The sequence below is a fragment of the Crocuta crocuta genome, unplaced genomic scaffold (assembly GCF_008692635.1).
Source record: "Crocuta crocuta isolate KB4526 unplaced genomic scaffold, BGI_CrCroc_1.0 scaffold131, whole genome shotgun sequence".
In the NCBI taxonomy this organism is placed as follows: domain Eukaryota; kingdom Metazoa; phylum Chordata; class Mammalia; order Carnivora; family Hyaenidae; genus Crocuta; species Crocuta crocuta.
In genome coordinates this window covers 9,703,316-9,720,318 of record NW_027528977.1, presented here as the reverse complement: position 1 = coordinate 9,720,318, position 17,003 = coordinate 9,703,316, and the positions used below count along the sequence as shown (strand labels likewise).

Here is a 17,003-nt window from a genome sequence, read left to right as displayed (position 1 = left end):
NCCGAGCCCCGGCCCGGCCTCCGCGTGCCCACCCCGGGCTTTGCACCCCTGATGCTGCTTGGGTGCTGAGCCCGCCCCGGCCGGGACGATGGTGAAATATTTCCTGGGCCAGAGCGTGCTCCGGAGTTCCTGGGACCAAGTGTTCGCTGCCTTCTGGCAGCGGTACCCGAATCCCTATAGGTACGTGGCCCTGGAAAGAGCAATCCTACCCCCTCACTGGATATCGAAGTGTGGGACCGGGAAAGACTCGACATCGAGTCGTAGGTAGGGGTTCGGCGGAACCGCGGCCGTCTGTAGGGTAAGAAAACCCTATCCGTGAAGCGGCCAGGCCAGGCCTGCAAGGTAGTGGAAGGAGGCTGGGCCTTGAGGCTGTAGTCCAAGGTTCTCTCACTTCTCAGGAAGAGGCGGCGGCACAGGAGTTGGGAGGGATCTTGAGGTTGGACACCCGGGCGCTGGCCAACTCCAGTGCCTGTGGCATTCTCCACGGGTGTAATAAATCATGAGGTCCAGTCCCCACTGGAATCCGGTCAGCGAGGGGGCGGGAGTTGGAATTTGCCTGCGGATAGGCTCAAGGCACTCTGGATCAGGTCCAAACTACACCACTTATCACTGCAAGTGATACTGCCAAGATTGGGGAAGGCATGGCCATTCTGGGCCAGGAGGCTCCAAATGGAAGCCCAGCAGGCGGTATGTTCCGGAGAGTCACGTTTACTCTGATACTTGCAGCAAACATGTCTTGACGGAAGACATAGTGCACCGGGAGGTGACCCCTGACCAGAAGCTCCTGTCCCGGCGTCTCCTGACCAAGACCAACAGGATGCCCCGCTGGGCCGAGCGACTGTTTCCTGCCAATGTTGCTCACTCGGTGTACATCCTGGAGGATTCTATTGTGGACCCGCAGAACCAGACCATGACCACCTTCACCTGGAACATCAACCATGCCCGGCTGATGGTGAGACTACCCTCCCCTTGGTCACATAGAAGTAGAAAGCTCCAGGTGTCTGTGTCTGGGGAGCCAGTGAAGGAACTTCTGTGGTCGGGGGCAGATCTGGGTTACTAGGGAGTGATAGCTCTAGAGTGTAAACTCAGATGATCTTTTCATCTGGTTAGCATCTCTGGACCAGTCTTTTAAGTCGTTCATACTGAGGGTATCTGTTCTACAGAGTTGTTTCAAGGACTAAATACAGAGTATCCTCATGGTGCCTGGCACATGTTTAGTTTGGGCCCACAGGAGTGATGCTGAGGGAGGGGGGTGGTAATTTTCAAACAGGACTCCATCAAGCCAGGGGGAATTTCTTTGTGCCTCAGAGAGGAGAGGCTATGGGCCAGAGTTGTTCTGTTGTATGATATTTATTAAGACATTTATCTGTCTTATGTAATGGATTTCTGCCTGAGATTTTGGAGGAAGAGGTTCTTACACTTTTTGATTTCTTGCACATAAAATAGCTTGAAAATCTATTGTTAAAGAAATATAGTGCAGTATCTTCTTTCTTTCATGTGAACATTTTTTTTTTAATGTTTTATTTCTGAGAGAGACAGCATGAACAGGGGAGGGTCAGAGAGAGAGGGAGACATGGAATCAGAAGCAGGCTCCAGGCTCTGAGCTAGCTGTCAGCACAGAGCCCGACGCGGGGCTCGAACCCACGAACCGTGAGATCATGACCTGAGCCAGAAGTCTGACGCTTAGCCGGCTGAGCCCCCCCCCCCCCCCCCCAGTCGCCCCTCTCCTGTGAATATTCTAAAAGCTTTCAGAGTACTCTTCTTTCTCAGCTAATCTTCACAGTGACCCTGGGAGGTAGGTATTACTGTTATGCAAAGCGGGAAGTGAGGTTCAGAGAGGGGAAGTGTCCTACAAGGTCAGAGAGTGAGCAGGCACCCTGATATTCTCCCCTGGAGTGTTCTGAAGGCTTCACAGCAGACTCTCCTGAGGGCATAATCTGTGTTTTTATAAATTACAAAGAGAGTGATCCAGATGTCAAGACATCTCTTTTAAGGGTTTCTTTTTGGAAATACTGGTGGTACACTTCTCTGATAACGGGAGGGAGTGGTGATGGGAGCTGTGACGATGCCAGATTTCCCTTTTTATTTCAACTGCCAGGGAGCTCAAGAGCTGCAGTCAGTGGAAGGCAGGCTAAAACCACAGCACAGAAAGCTACCAGGGCCAGGATGGAGCTGGAAGGTGCTCTAGTGATCTCGAATCTATATGCCTTTTAGTTTGAAGAGTCAGAGGAGAGGTTTTAGAGAGCAGAATGGCCTTTTTTTATGTTCTTGCTGTCTTCCTGAAACGCAGATTGGGAATACAGTAAGCAAAAGAAGTAGATTCTCATTTCATTGCCTTGCCTTGTGAAAAAGAGGCAAGAGATCAAATTGATGTGCACGTTTGGTAAAGGGAAAGATTCCCCATGATTGTGGTTGGCCTGATTCCCCACACAGGTGGTGGAGGAACGATGTGTTTACTGTGTGAACTCTGATAACAGTGGCTGGACCGAAATCCGCCGGGAAGCCTGGGTCTCCTCTAGTTTATTCGGTGTCTCCAGAGCTGTCCAGGTGAGCAGCTTTGTGGGGGTGCTGGGTCTTTGGGGGCCCAGGCATTTGGCTCAAAGGCTTGGCTAGGGATCAATGGGAAGCTCCACGTCTTCCCCCTTTTCTTCTTTTGCCAGGAATTTGGCCTTGCCCGGTTCAAAAGCAATGTGACCAAGACTATGAAGGGCTTTGAATACATCTTGGCCAAGCTGCAAGGTGAGGGCTCTGGGCACAAAGAGAAGTTGGGGTCAAGTCCTAGCTGCCCCGAATGGTATGGAGTCTGTGGCTATCACCACCCCCTCTAAGCCTGGGACTCCTCATCTGTCCCCTGGGGCAAATACCACCCTTCCGAGGGGGCCTGGCCCAAAGAGGGTGAATGTCACGGAGGGGTGATGAAGCAGGTCTTCTTGGCATCCTCTGAAGCCGGCCCCTGCCCTTTGCTGCAGGTGAGGCCCCTTCCAAAACCCTTGTTGAGACAGCCAAGGAAGCCAAGGAGAAGGCAAAGGAGACGGCACTGGCAGCTACAGAGAAGGCCAAGGACCTTGCCAGCAAGGCAGCCACCAAGCAGCAGCAGCAGCAGCAGCAATTCGTGTAGCTATAGCCCAGGCCCTGGTGCGGTAGGACGCCTGACCACCCGGCTCAAATCCCTCCGCCCTTCCCCCTCCTTCTTGATTATTAAAAGTCAGCTTCCGGCCCTTGCTATTGTCTAGGTGGTGGGTTGGAGGGGGGGGCGGGGGTGTCCCGTTTGGCATTTACGGTACACCAGGCATGTTACCCACGTCTGAGCCGGGCCTGCTTACTCCCGCATCGGGCAGCTGAGGACAGGCAGAGAGGTGCAGTGACGTACCCGGGGTCACAGCGTGCAGATGCAGGGGTAATAAACACTAGACTGTAAGCTCCATGAGGGCAGGGACCTTTATTGCATTCTCTGATGTGTCCCAAGTACCTGGAACAATACCTAGCACATAACAGGCATTCAATAAATATTAGTTGAATTCAATCAGCCCTAGCTCTGGAGTCAGAAACCTTTAGTTCGAATCTTGACTCCGTGCTTTCCTGGCTTTGGACCTCAGGCAGGCAGGTCACCCCGCTCAGCCTCCTCCAGCCTGTGAGGTGGAGACAGCCCCCAACTGTGAAGATTAAAGGGACACTGCTGATATGGTCAACAGTGTTAGTAATGGCTACTGATCTCATTTCCTCTTTTCCAGTTTGTCAGCAGCGGGGTGTTCCCCGTTTTCATCGGGTAAGAAAGACCATGTACAGGAAGTTAGTAAAGAGGCTTTTAATGACAATACTGTACAGTATCTGGGACAGAGGCCAAGAGGGCCTTGTCTAGGAAGGACTGTGAGGGCCCAAGAGGCTTCCTGCCTCCTTGGGGACAGCAGAGCCAAGTGCTACAAAAAAAGGCCTGGATGAGTGGCCCAGGCCTAAGCTGCCTGCCCCGGAGGACTCGGGAAACCCAGGCACCCCTCCCCCAGGAGGGACAGCTAACAGCCAGCGGCAAGGTGAGGGGCAGGCATCTGTTCCCACACAAGGGTCCTTTTAGTCCATTCCAACAGGAGGTGACTCCAAGCAGCCCCCGAGGCTTGGGGAGGCTTGCCGGCAGAGCGGAGAGTAGTCTGAGGGTGGAGGTCCACTCCGGGACGGTGAAGGTCATAGCCAGGTGCCGCTGCCGTGTGAGTAGCTGTGCTCCTGGCCCGCGCCGAAGCCCCGCAGCAGCTCAGCCTCGCCCCCGAACACCAGGCTCTCCACGTCCACCTCGGCCTCCTCTGCACAGGGAGGGATCCGGTCAGCAGACACAGCCCGCTTGCTCCCTGCGACCTCTCAGCTTCAGGGCACTCACCTTGGTCTGAGTCCGAGCGCTCTGACGAGAGGCCAGAAGAGTCCAGGCTGTCTGCCCGCGGCCGCTCCCTCTCACCGGGCCCTGCCGGCCCCCGGAGCTGCTCCAGCTGCTGCTGCAGGCTCTGCTGCTTGCTGCGCAGCTTCTCCTTGAGCCACCGCGCCTGCTGCTCCTGCTCCTCCAGCTTCTGCAGGTCCCAAGGGAGCAAGGGGCTGTGGGGTCAGTTGTCTGGAGGCTTGGGCCCATGTAAAGAGCCCATGAGCACTCTTCTGTTGAGTTAGGGAGGGCAGGCACCCCAATCTCAGGCTCTCAGAGCCCAGTCCGGTGACATTAAAGGAGTCCCGTAATGGCGAGCAGCAGGGACTGGGGAGGACTGTCGCACACCGGCCGGTGGGCACCACAGCTCAAGGTGGCCACCTCCAGGTACTAGCCAGGTGCGGCTTACACAAACAGGCTTGGTGCTGCCGGACATCCTCCTTTCTCTAAGAGAAGCTGTAAAGTCGGACTTTTTCATGTCCAATGTCCTTTTAAGTACTGCCAACTAATACAAATTTTTAGAAAACTACAGGCCGAACAAAGGCTACCAGTTTGTAACTCCCAGTCAAGACTCCCAGGAACCCTGCGGCTTCAGCATTAATCCTCCTCAACCTCCGCCAGCCTGGGTTCCAAGGACTGGAGGGCCAAGGGTCCTCCCACCAGAGCCTTTGGTGGCCAGAAGCCCGCGTTCAATCAACAAGAAGGGGAGAAGTGGACGAGGGGACATTTGTACTGGGTGTAGAAGGATGAGTAAGAGCTGCCTAGGCAAAGATGGAGCAGGAGGAAGCATCGTAGCTGAAGGAAACTGGGAAGAGCATAGCGAATTCAGCTTTGCTGGTGAGGCACAGGGATACGGGAGACCAAAAGCTGACCAGTGGCAAGGCCTGAGTTGTGAAGGGCCTACAGCTTTGCAGGAACTGAGACTGTCCTGTCAAGAGCCACGGAAGGTTTCCAGCAGTAGACCTAGAGAGAGCTATGTGCTGCAAAGAACATTCTAGGACAAGATGGAGGACAGCCTGGAGAAGGCAAAACAGGAGGTAGGGAGTCCAGGTGAGGCGTGATAGGACTTCAAGGAAGGAGCAATCCCCAGCTCCTGCGCATGGGCCAGCCAGCACCCAAGGGGACACATCATCCCTCCAAGCTCCATGCCAGGTAAGCTCCATGTGAGAAATGGACCTGCCACCTGGCCAGGGTGTTCTTAAACAGAGTGAGGGGATGCAGGCACTACCGGGCAGTGCTGACGTTCCCTGCACCATGATTTACTTGTGTAAGCACATGGATCTCTGCCACAACCCCTGGTGCCTAGAACAAGGCCTGGTAGAACAGGAGCTCAATAAACACTCGACCTGGGTGGCTCAGTCCGGTTAAGCATCCGACTGGCCTCAGGTCACGAGCTCAGTTTGCGAATTCGAGCCCCGCATCAGACTCTGTGCTGGCAGCTCAGAGCCTGGAGTCTGCTTCAGATTCTGTGTCTCCCTCTCTCCCTCCCTCCCTGGCTTGCTCGCTTGTGTTCTCTCTCTCTCTCAAAAATAAACATTAAAAAAAAAAAAAACACTTGAAGGAAACTGCAAGTCAGGGAACCTGAGCCTGGGTTATGATTCTGCCTCTCAGTATCTATGCTGCTTGGTACTTAGCCTGCCTGTGTCCCCATTTCTGCCTCTGTCAAAAGGGCCAAGAGGGCAAGAAAAGGCCTCTTGTTTTCTTTTTAAAATGTTCTATTTATTTCAGAGAGAGAGCGTGAGCAGGGGAGGGTCAGAGAGAGGGAGACACAGAACCCGAAGCAGGCTCCAGGCTGAGCTAGCTGTCAGCACAGAGCCCGACGCGGGGCTCAAACCCACAAACCATGAGATCATGACCTGAGCCGAAGTCGGACGCTTAACCAGCTGAGCCACCCAGGTTCTCCAAGGCCTCTTCTGGTCCACTCCCCAACCTCCCATGGAGGTTGGTGGGGGGCTGCCTGGGGCACACCCCACTCCTGTCCACCAGGGGGTGCTAAGCTTAGCACAAGCAGCGAAAGGGCCCTGGGAGGATAGGTGACTGACTTGCTCTGTCCTTCCCCTCTCCTGGCCTCAGAACTACTTTTCAAAATGGTATCAGAATAGAGGGCTCAGAACAGGAGGCCTTGAAGGACGGGAGAGTGGGAGAGTGAAAAACAGCCCTCTGCAGTTCTAGGGAGCCTGACACATGACCCATCAATATTTTCAACAGTCCTGCCCCTCTTTACAGAGGAGGATAAAGTCCAAAGAGGCTAAGTAACTTGCACAGTTAGGATGAAGTGATAACTGTAATAGCCATGAACCTTTACTGGGCAAACTCACTAAGCCTCCTAACAATCCTTACTTTCTCCTGTTCTTCCTGTTTAACACATATGGAAACTAAAAGCACAGAAAACTGTCCCATGTCACACTGTTGGGCTATGACCTTAGGCCTTTCTCCCCAGTTTCACTCAGCACCTCCCTACTATACCTCTCATGAGTTCTGGCAGGTTGGCCCCAGGGTGCGGGTAGCTCCATACCTGGATATGCATCCTGGCCCAGCGCAGAAGGCTCAGTGTGGTGTAACGGGCACAGTCAGCCCCCAGGGGCATCTGCTGTTTTAGCTGTTCCAGGCACCGCTTCAGCTGGGCTCTCCTGCAGGAGAAGGAGTCTGGAGGGCGGTGCCAGCCCAGCCTTGCTGGCCAGAGGGACAGTAGGGGAGGGAAGGCCAAAGGGAGTTGGTTCCTGGGGCCTGATGCTGTCAGGGCAAAGCTGCAACTCACCTGCGCTTCTCCAGCTCGTTGTGTACAGACCTGCCAATGCCAGGGAGGATGGGGTGAGGGGGTGGCGGCTACTACCACACCCTCAGTCCCAGGGGCTTAAAATCCACTATAGTTGTCTGCCCCAATGTAGCCCGATGTGGGGACTTTGTGCCAGCCATGGGCACTGGAGTCCCCAGGCAGAGAGAGAGAAAACTGGGCCCAAAGCTGAAAGGCCTGCCCAGGTGGTTGTGGGGTCCAAACGAGGCCACCTACCAGCAGTCAGGAAGGGCTTCCCGGGCAGAGATGACAGCTGAGCTGGGCCAGAAACAAGCTATCCAAAGTGGGTAGTGGAGGGAGAGGCATTAAAATTGGAGGGAATAGCAAGTGCAAAGGGTTGAGACGAGAGAAGAGGAGGAAGCCTGTGGGAGAAATCGAGTGGAGTGAGATGTGAAGTGCAGAAGTGTGAGTGGAAGAAGGACCCTGAAGTGTCCTATTTATAGTTCCTGACATATCGGGGGTGCTCAAGAAATAGTCCCCGGATGAATAGAGGGGAGTGAGGAGATGGCAGGAGAGGTCTGAATTGCCCCCAGAGTAAGGGATCTGGCCTAGAAGATGCAAGCAACAAGGAGGAAGTGGGCAAAGGTGAGGCCCCATGAAGGATGGGACCCATCCCCCCTCCTCTCCCCACCGTCCCCAGCGCTCCTCACCGCCCACTGTCCAGCGTGCCAGAAGCTTGGGGGGATCGCTTCCTCCTCCTGTAGACTGGGCCCGTACTGCGGTGCGGGCATAGGGATGCGTAGTCATGCTCAGCTTCTGCCAGAGAGAGTCCCCCCCACCCCGCCCGCTTCAGGCTGGGGCTGGTCCCTGCAGGCGCCCCTGGCAAGGCACGTCAGGGAAGGGCTTTTGGCGCCGGGGCCATTTTCCCAACCCCACCACCCGTGGACCAACCCCCACCCCGCCAAAGTGTGAAAGGGTGCCTCAGGGTTACTGCCTAAGGCCATGCATGCATCCTTCCAGTTGGGAGCCAAGTCTAGTCCGGGCCCGTGTCAGCGAGGTTGCCGCCTGGTGTCTGGCCAAGGGTTCTTCCTCACCTCTCTCACGGCGCTCTAGGAACTCGGCCGCCTGCAGCAGGACCTGGATATTGCTGGCCACAGGTTCCATGTCGGAGACAGCTGGTGGCGGGCGGGCCTAAGGTGCTGGCCTGAAGAGCGGCTGCACCACTTTTGTTACAATGTAACTGACACGGTGCAACAAACACGGGGCTGGGCCCCGCCTCCGGGCACCCCGCCCCCCGGACGGCCCAGTTCTTGGCTCCGCCCCTCTGGGAAGGGACCAGGGAACCGCAGCCCACCTCCACGAGCCCGCCCATCCCCTCAGACTCCCAGGGCTGCCACAGGCACTGACTCCAGGCCCAGTATTTGGGTGAGCCCCCAGGCTGAAGGGAGCAGGATCTTGTCCATTTCGTTCAGCGACCCCACACCAACTCCTTGGAGTATCAGGGCCTGTTTCCAGCTCGGAGCTGATAGTGAAGGATCTGCCCCTAGAATGTAGTCCGGGAACCCGTGGCCTCTGGGAGGCCCCAGCTCGGCTGCTGCACGTGGGCGCCACAGAGGCGGGGCCAGCAAGCACCTTTGCCCATTTGCCCATTGCCCACTACAATTTGCTGTCGTCACCTTCAGGGCGGGGCTGGGGAGCTCCTGAGGCACTATTGGCTGCGTACGGCCCCGCCCTCCCCCTGCGCTGGTCTACAAGTTCGGGCGGGAAAAGGAGCAGGTTTCAAATTTGAAAACCCGGGCGATTGGGCGGGGTTGGGCGGGAACGGAGCTGCGGTGCGCAGGCGCCAGAGGAGTGGGCAAGGATCCAGCTCCTAAGGCTCGGGGGGTCTGTGCCCTAGCCTGCCTTGCCATCTGCCCCTGTAGACCCCTGTTATGCCTCAGCTTCCTATTGTGGTGAAAGGGAATGGTCTCCTGGCTCCTCCTTCCCCTCATCTACAGGGAAACTACTGTTGCTACGAAAATGTCAGTAAGGTACCAATTTCCCAAACCAGGCTGTACCCTGGAAGCGGCCAACCTAGCTTGCAGGGGAGCCCTGGGTTCTGGAGCCGACAGGGTTGGGTTCCTCTCCTGTCCCTGCTGCTTCTCAGCCGTGTGACTCGGAAAGTGACCCAGCCCATCCATGCCCAGTAGGTTGCAGCTGACTTCTGAGGCCAGTGCAACCAGACGCAGGTTTCTTCCTCCCACAGAGCCCCTGGTTGCCTGAGTTAAGGAGCACTTCTTTAACAGGACTTTTTAGCTTTCTAAAAGGGTATATGCAGTGATTTCTAAGGGCAGCACCAGTAAGTGTGGCTACATCTGCGGGAACAGGGAGAGTCTAAGGGTGGAAGATGAAAGCAGCTGTTACAGGGTAGAGAATTAAGCCAGGCTGCGGCTTAGTGTGAGATGGAGAGAAGGGAGGAGGGGTTACATTCCTTTATTAAGAGACACTCCTGGGAAACACATGATAGAAAGCAGTCAGTCCTTGACGGGGGAAAAAACCTTCAGGTTTCTCTAAGAGTCACTCCTAGAGGAACCACTAACATGCTCAGCCAGAATGCTGCTGGAACTGCCCACCGGCTCACCCATCCATTCACTCACAAGGTGTTACCAGAGCAGTTACCGGCCCCCAGGCTCTGTGCTGGTTACTGGAGAACACAAAATGGGCAAAACCAATGTTCCTGCCTTTGCAGAGCTTACAGGCAAAGGGGAGAGGGATCAACACAGTAATCACACAACAGAGTTACAGCTTCGACAGGTCCTCATAGGAAAAGACACACTGTGAAGGCAAGTTCTTAGGAGCATTTGTCTTCATCCCGGAGGCCAGAGGTTTTTCTGGGGAAGTGGATGACTAGGCGTAATCTCTGTATAGGAGGTATATAGAAGGCCACACAGAGGAGCAACAGGTGCAAAGGCCTGAGACTGAAAAGAATGTATGCAGACCAAAAGAAGGCCGACGTAGCTAGCACACCAAAAGCAAAGAGCACAGTGCAGGCTGACACTAGAGGCTGCTGACACTAGAGGCTGGCAAGGCCCACAATACGCTGACTCGTTGTCTAAACCCCCACCCACAGTCAATTATGTCTGAAGAAAGGATGCCACAAGGCTTGTGGATGAATTTACAATTTTATCTCACTAAAGTCAGTACCCACACAATGCAGGCAAAACATACTATTCAGACATCTAGGACCCAGGAGGTCCAGCTTGAAGTAGGGGAGAAGATGGCAGGGAGGGATTCTGAAGGAGGAGAGTTCCCAGAAGAAGGCGGCAAGGCACACTTGAAGAGCTGGAGACCCTCCAAGTAGATGTTTCGGGAAGTGAGAGAGCAGCTGCAAGGGCGCCACAGTGATCACAAAGAAGAGTGGACTTCATCCTAGAAGCTACAGGTAGGATTCAAGCTAGAACAGCATGGAGACTAATGTCAGGGCCTGGATATGCATCTGGGCCACTGGCTGGGGATAGGAAGCAATACCTCCCAGGAAACAGGGCTGGTGGGGAGAATGGGGAGGGATGTGTCATTTTCCTCTATCTGCTTTCTTCTTTCTTTTTTTTTTTTTTAATGTTTTTTATTTATTTCTAGGAGAGAGAGACAGACAGCGTGAGCAGGGGAGGGTCAGAGAGAGAGGGAGTCACAGACCGAAACAGGCTCCAGGCTCCGAGCTGGCAGTCAGCACAGAGCCCGACGCGGGGCTCGAACCCACGAACCGCGAGATCATGACCTAAGCGAAAGTCGGACACTTAACCGACTAAGCCACCCAGCGCCCCTAATTTTGTTATTTCTGAGAGAGAGATAGAGACAGCATGAGCAGGGGAGGGTCAGAGAGAGAGGGGGAAACACAGAATCTGAAGATAGTCTCTAGGCTCTGAGCTAGCTGTCAGCAGAGAGCCCGACGCGGGGCTCGAACCCATGAACCATGAGATTGTGACCTGAGCTGAAGTCAGACACTTAACCGACTGAGCCACCCAGGCGCCCCTGCTTTTTTCTTTTTATCATGGTTTTCAGCTGTTGGCTATGATAACCTGGGTACGATTTCTTTGTATCTGTCTTGCTTAACAATGTTGTGAGCTTCCAGAAAGTTTTTTAGTCTTTATTTCTTCAAATATTTTTTCCTGCCCTATTTTCTCTCTATTGATCCCAATTTCATGTAAGCTCCCAGTTTGATAACATATGCGAAGTGATGTTGTTAGTGTGTTCTGGTGTTGTTGTTGTTGTTCTTGTTAACATTTTTTAACGTTTGAGAGACTGAAAAGGTAAGAGAGGGAGAGGGGGAGAGAGTGGGAGAGCGAGAAAGACAGCGAGCATGAGAGAGCACATCCATGCAGGAGCAGAGAGGGAGAGAGAGTGAGAATCCCAAGCAGGCTCTGCACTGGCAGTGCAGAGCCCGATGAGGGCCTTGAACTCATGAATTATGAGATCATGACCTGAGCCGAAATCAACAGTCAGATGCTTAACCGGCTGAGCCATCCAGGCGCCCCTCAGGTTTTTTTCTTTTAATTTTCTCTGCTTCAGTGTGGTAACTTCTATTTATTTGCCTTCAAGTTCACTTCTTTCTTCTTTAACATCCAATTTGATGTTCAGCCCATCCATTGTGGTTTTGACTTTAGCTACTGGATTTTTCAGATCTAGAATTTCCATTTGGTCCTTTTTAAGAAGTTTGCTATCCATACCCTAGAATATCTCATTACCCTGTGTATTAATTTCCTAGGGCCATAACAAAGTACTATGAAATGGATGGCTTGAAACAACAGGAATGTATTCTCTCACAGTTCTGGAGGCTGAAAGTCCAAAATCCACGTGTCAGCAGGGTTAGAGGTTCTGAGGGACGATCTGTTCCAGGTCTCCCTCCTCACTTCTGGTGGCTGCCAGCACTGGCATTCCTCAGCTTGCAGACGCCTCGCTTCAATCTCTGCCCCTGTCTTCACACCCTCTCCTCTGTCTCTCTGTATCCAGGTTTCCCTCTTCTTATAAGGGCACCAGTCACTGGATTAGGACCCAATAGCAGGGCTGCATTGTAACTTCCCTAACTCCATCTGTAAAGACTATTTCCAAATCAGGTCACATTCTGAGGTTCTGGATAGACAAAAATTTTTGAGAAATACTCTTCAACTCATTATACCACTTGTCTATCCCAATTGTTCTTTTCCAACTATTTTATATACTTGTAATCGTTTATGCCCTTGTCTGCTAATTCCAATAATGGGTGTGGAACTTCTCTACTGACTGTATTTTCTCTTGATTTTAAGACAGGAGAGGAAGAAAATGTGCTTTATAATTTTGTAATTCTAGAATAGAAAAGTGAGGAAAAACACACTATAACTATCAAAGTGTGTGTGTGTGTGTGTGTGTGTGAGAGAGAGAGAGAGAGAGAGAGAGAGAAAGAGAGAGAGAGAGAGAGATCTATTTTCCTGAGAAACCAAGTTTTTGCCTATCTGGCAGAGCAAACAGCTTATGATTCAGATTCCTCTTGAGTAGAGTTTTGTAAGGAACTTAGCTAACTGTATAGTAAGAGTGAACGCAATCTACACAAGACCACAGCCCCTTCTTCTTCTACCAACTGCAAGTTCAGGGGATTCCCAAAACTGCTAGGGAGGATTTGCTAGGATTCACAGAACCTACTTACCACTATAATACTCACTGTATATACTGTATAATACAGCTTATTACAGTAAAAGGATACAAAGTAAGACTGGCCAAGGAAAGAAGCTCATGAGTCTGGGGAACTATGAGGTGTAGGACTGCCAGGCCCTCTCCCCTATGCAGTCAGGACAAGTTACTTTCCCAGTATTGATGTGTGACAATACACACAGAATAGTGTGCACTGGGGAGGCTATTCCAAGACTCAGTCTCAGCTTTGGGGGCTCCATTACATGGGCATGATTAATCGAGCCCCCATGGGGTTGATCTCAAGTCTCCACTGGACTGCTACCATGTGACCCAAAGCCTTACCTTAAATCACAATGTCATTCCCTGTCTAGCCTAAGGCCTCTGGGCAAACAAAGATCATCTTCCAAGAGTTGAGGACAGAAGACAGAGACCTCTTCTGTGGTGAAGTTAAATGCCACTCGCATCTCTGGCCAAGACTCCTACAGCAATAGGGGCGCCTGGGTGGCTCAGTCAGTTGAGCATCCAACTTCGGCTCAGGTCATGATCTCGTGGTTCATGGGTTCGAGCCCCGCGTCGGGTTCTGTGCTGACAGCTGGCTCAGAGCCTGGAGCCTGTTTCAGATTCTGTGTCTCCCTCTCTCTCTGACCCTCCCCTGCTCATGCTGTCTCTCTCTCAGAAATAAACATTAAAAAAAATTTTTTTTTGAAAGACTCTTACAGAAAAATAATCATATTCCCTATGATTTGGAAGAGCCAATGTGTAGGTGGGGATAGATTTAAAGAAACAACTATTATAAAGCTGGTATATACATTTTCATATTTTTGTCTTAGTCATTCCCCTCCTAGTATCTTATGATAAACTAGTGCAGAACTATTCAGCTCAGAAATTAGCTTGCGTTGGGGTGCCTGGGTGACTCAGTCAGTTGAGCATCCTACTCTTGATTTTGGCTGAGGTCATGATCCCAGAGTCATGGATCGAGCCCTGTATCGGGCTCTGAGCTGAGGGAGCCTGCTTGGGATTCTCTCTCTCTCTCTCTCTCTCTCTCTCTCTCTCTCTTCTCTCTCTCTCTCTCCTCTCTCCTCTCTCTCTGCTCCTCTTCCTGACTTGTGTGCACACAGGTGTGCTCTCTCAAAAATAAAAATAAAAATAAAAAGCAGGAAAAGGCCCTGACAGAAAAATTTTGAAGAAGAAATTAGCTGACATTGAGGTAAATACAGTAAGGCCTGTCATTTTCCATCTGTGTGACTTCCTGAGGAGGCTCCAACTCAATTTCTGAATGCATCTATCGGTACCAGTACTGTAATAAGGCCCAGTGATACACCCCATCGCAGCGTGCTGGTAGATGTGTCCTGAAAAGCTCTGGCACATTACCAGAGTCCCACTCAGCCGTTAACAATTGATCTAGTCCATCATCACATTGTGTGACTGAAGTATCATCCCCCAGAGTGACACCACTCAGGTTTGCAGACTCCCATTCAATTTTTTTTTTTTTTTAGGTTCCAAAAGCAAGAGTGGTCTCACAGCAGCACACATCTCCAACATCTCAGGCAGCTGGGGTAACTGGGCTACGAGACAGCAACATCTGGCTGCCAGTGCCGGTGCCACCCTCCATTTCCCTCACTACATAAGCCACTGTTTCACTCCTTTACCCTCAGCTACCATCCCTCCTCTTCTCCACTGATACCCTAACGTTTCGACCTTTGGAAGCGGTGTCAGGTTTGGCCACTGCTGGTCCAGGCTGCCAGGAGAAATACTAGTCTAGCATACGCCCCCCTCAGGCCTCTTCCATGCCGGAGGTGGCGGGGTGGGGGGTGCGCGGAGTGGCAACTACCGGGTGCAGAGCCAAGGTGAAGCTGTCTAGACCACTCTGCAGTACAAGTGCATTCAGTGGCAGCCCCAACTGGGTGGGGTGAAGGCAAAACCTACCTCATCCTTCCCTCAGCAATTCTGACATAAAGGTTTCAAGGTACAGTTTCTCACTCAGGGATTCCCGCGCTTCTGAGTTGCAGGCCTGGTCCCAGGAACACTGTATCAGGCAGGACAAAGGAAGCTGCGGTGATGTGGGAAAAACTCTCCATTCCCTCTTCTCCAAATCCTCACCCAAAAGCAGAGAAATCTGTCTAGTGGGGACCCTCCCTTGGCCTCATGTTGAGTGTGAGCACACACTCATGGAGGTGTGTAAACCAGTCCTTCATGCCTTTATTTCCGTTTTATACCAAAAAAAAAAAAAAAGTTTCAGTTGCCTGTTGCAATTTTCCAACAAACTATTCTTCTGAAACTTCTATCACTCTGTCTACTGCTGGCCATTATGGGCTGTAAAATGTGTTCCTTGGAAGATATATGACCTGACAGTCCACAGAGTTCTCGTATCTTGTGTTTCGGTCCTTTTACTGCACACTGAGCACTTATATCTACCACGGAATAGGCTAATCCTAGAACAGAATAACTGTCTGTTCCTGTCACGATCCATTTGTACCACCCCCACCCCCAGGTTTACTGTGCAGCACCAGTCCAATTTGCCAGATACATGACTACTGCCTGTAAGTCAATAAAAACCCGAACACAGGGGCTCTTACCTTTGTTCAATTCTTCCATAATTGCTAGAAAAACAGCATACAACTCAGCCCAATGAACTGATTTGTTTTGACCCTCTTCGACAGAGGAGTGGACTTCCAAACAGGAAGCTGTCCATTTACCATAGAACTGCCCTCCGGAAACCAAGCAACTTTGTTGGTCAACGGAGAGCTTTTCACAGGGCACTGCCTGAGTGGCCATAGGATCCAGAAGCTACTAAGATGGTTCCAGAATCAACCATAGGCAAAAAGAGGCTCCCTACTCATGAGTACTTCCTCTCATTCTCCTGGTGGCCTGTTCCTGCATAAACCATTTCCATTTTATGATGGAATACTTCTGGGCATTACCCTCTCCATTAAAGTACTTCCTCAACATCACCCAAGGCATTGTGGGTAGTTCAGGTTTCAAAGTTATTTTATGTCCTTCAGTCACAGGGGAAAATCTCAAAGTCTAAGAATAACTCTCTCTCAAATGGGAATTTTCTGGTCACAAATCCCAGCAATTGCCACTAGGTGGCACTCACAGGCTTTTCCATAATTTCCAGTAGGCTCCATATGGGGCTGTGTTACAGCAAATTAACAACCAGAATGGGCTTGTGCAATCTCATGGATTCCCATTTAGCATGTCCAATCAATATTGGTGGAAGGGCAGATTTCTATGTCATCTGTTATAGAGCGCAGGCAGAGTAGATTTAGTATAATTCTTAGAGGCCCTAGGATTTTTGGAATGTTAAAAAAAAAAAAAAGCACACCTGCTCATACTTAAAATCACCACCTGTACTAGCTCCTAATGAGAATGTCAGCCTGTCCCTTGAAGCTTTGAAGGCAGGTACTAACTGCTCCTCCCTAGCTATGAAAGTCCTAGATAGCATCTTGGTTCCTAGATAGCTTGTTTGGTATATGCTGAAAATGTTTTGTAGTGTAGCCACCTTCATGAATGATCTTGGCTACATCTTCTGGATAGCTTACAGCTTCTCCATCAGCACCTGCTGCCTCACCTTGCACTTTCATGTCATGCAGGAGACTTCTTTCCTTGCACCTCATGAACCAACCTCTGCTAGCTTCAAACTTTTCTCTTGCAGCTTCTTCACCTCTCAGCCATCACAGAGTTGGAGAGAGCACCTCACTTTCAGTTAGGCTTTCGCTTAAGGGAATGTTGTGGCAAAAAGGCTGTTTCACTTTCTTATCATTCGTGTATTCACTGTAGTAGCACTTTCAATTTCCTTCAAGAACTTTCCCTTTGCATTCACAACTTGGCTGACTGATCAGCACAAGAGGCCTTGCTTTCAGCATGCCTTCCTCACTGACTTTAATCATTTCTAGCTTCTGATTTAAAGTGAGAGACCATGAGACTCTTCCTTTCACTTAAACACTCAGAGGTTTATTAATTGGCCTAATTTCAATATTGCTGTTTCTCTGGGAATAGGCCCAAGGAGAGGGGAAGGGTGGGGGCAAAGACCAGCTGGTTGACCAGTCAGAACACACACAACACGTATCAATTAGGTTCACAGTCTTACAGGGGCGCAGTTATTGGTGTTGCCAAACAATGGTTACAATAGTAACATCAAAGAGCCATGACCACAAATCACCATAACCAACACAATAATGAACAATTTTGAAATAGTACAAGAATTACCAAAATGTGACACAGAGACAG

At 51.4% G+C, this 17,003-nt stretch overlaps 2 protein-coding genes across 5 annotated transcripts; one reads left to right on the top strand and one right to left on the bottom strand.

The window, feature by feature from the left end:
• The first annotated feature begins 5 nt into the window (after nucleotides 1-5).
• On the top strand, nucleotides 6-3,523 carry PRELID1 (PRELI domain containing 1). The gene is made up of 5 exons (XM_077757245.1): nucleotides 6-180; nucleotides 727-952; nucleotides 2,434-2,547; nucleotides 2,661-2,739; nucleotides 2,970-3,523. Exons 1-5 carry the CDS (start codon nucleotides 89-91, stop codon nucleotides 3,116-3,118), a joined length of 660 nt encoding a protein of 219 aa, XP_077613371.1. The 5' UTR covers nucleotides 6-88; the 3' UTR covers nucleotides 3,119-3,523.
• A 100-nt stretch (nucleotides 3,524-3,623) lies between these two features.
• On the bottom strand, nucleotides 3,624-15,468 carry MXD3 (MAX dimerization protein 3). 4 transcript variants are annotated; one of them, XM_077757241.1, is made up of 6 exons: nucleotides 14,700-15,468; nucleotides 8,228-8,348; nucleotides 7,844-7,949; nucleotides 7,158-7,187; nucleotides 6,915-7,029; nucleotides 3,624-4,550 (listed from the first exon to the last, which is right to left on the bottom strand). In XM_077757241.1, the coding sequence occupies exons 2-6, from the start codon at nucleotides 8,295-8,297 to the stop codon at nucleotides 4,011-4,013; spliced, it is 861 nt and encodes a 286-aa protein (XP_077613367.1). In that variant the 5' UTR covers nucleotides 8,298-8,348; nucleotides 14,700-15,468; the 3' UTR covers nucleotides 3,624-4,010. The 4 variants fall into 4 exon arrangements, with proteins under 4 accessions (XP_077613367.1, XP_077613368.1, XP_077613366.1 ...); XM_077757242.1 differs by lacking the exon at nucleotides 14,700-15,468 and adding an exon at nucleotides 7,410-7,467 and having other exon boundaries at nucleotides 8,228-8,434; XM_077757244.1 differs by lacking the exon at nucleotides 14,700-15,468 and having other exon boundaries at nucleotides 4,076-4,292; nucleotides 4,367-4,550; nucleotides 8,228-8,434.
• Between the last annotated feature and the right edge of the window lie 1,535 nt (nucleotides 15,469-17,003).

What these genes read in the sequence shown, in the direction of transcription:
- PRELID1 (XM_077757245.1), top strand. Translation starts at nt 89, where the DNA reads ATGGTGAAATATTTCCTGGGCCAGAGCGTGCTCCGGAGTTCCTGGGAC. An exon ending in CGGTACCCGAATCCCTATAG is followed by an intron (nt 181 to 726) that starts GTACGTGGCCCT and finishes TGATACTTGCAG; the next exon opens with CAAACATGTCTTGACGGAAG. An exon ending in TCAACCATGCCCGGCTGATG is followed by an intron (nt 953 to 2,433) that starts GTGAGACTACCC and finishes TTCCCCACACAG; the next exon opens with GTGGTGGAGGAACGATGTGT.
- MXD3 (XM_077757241.1), bottom strand. Translation starts at nt 8,297, where the DNA reads ATGGAACCTGTGGCCAGCAATATCCAGGTCCTGCTGCAGGCGGCCGAG. An exon ending in AACGAGCTGGAGAAGCGCAG is followed by an intron (nt 7,030 to 7,157) that starts GTGAGTTGCAGC and finishes CTTCTCCTGCAG; the next exon opens with GAGAGCCCAGCTGAAGCGGT. An exon ending in GGGCCAGGATGCATATCCAG is followed by an intron (nt 4,551 to 6,914) that starts GTATGGAGCTAC and finishes TGGGACCTGCAG; the next exon opens with AAGCTGGAGGAGCAGGAGCA.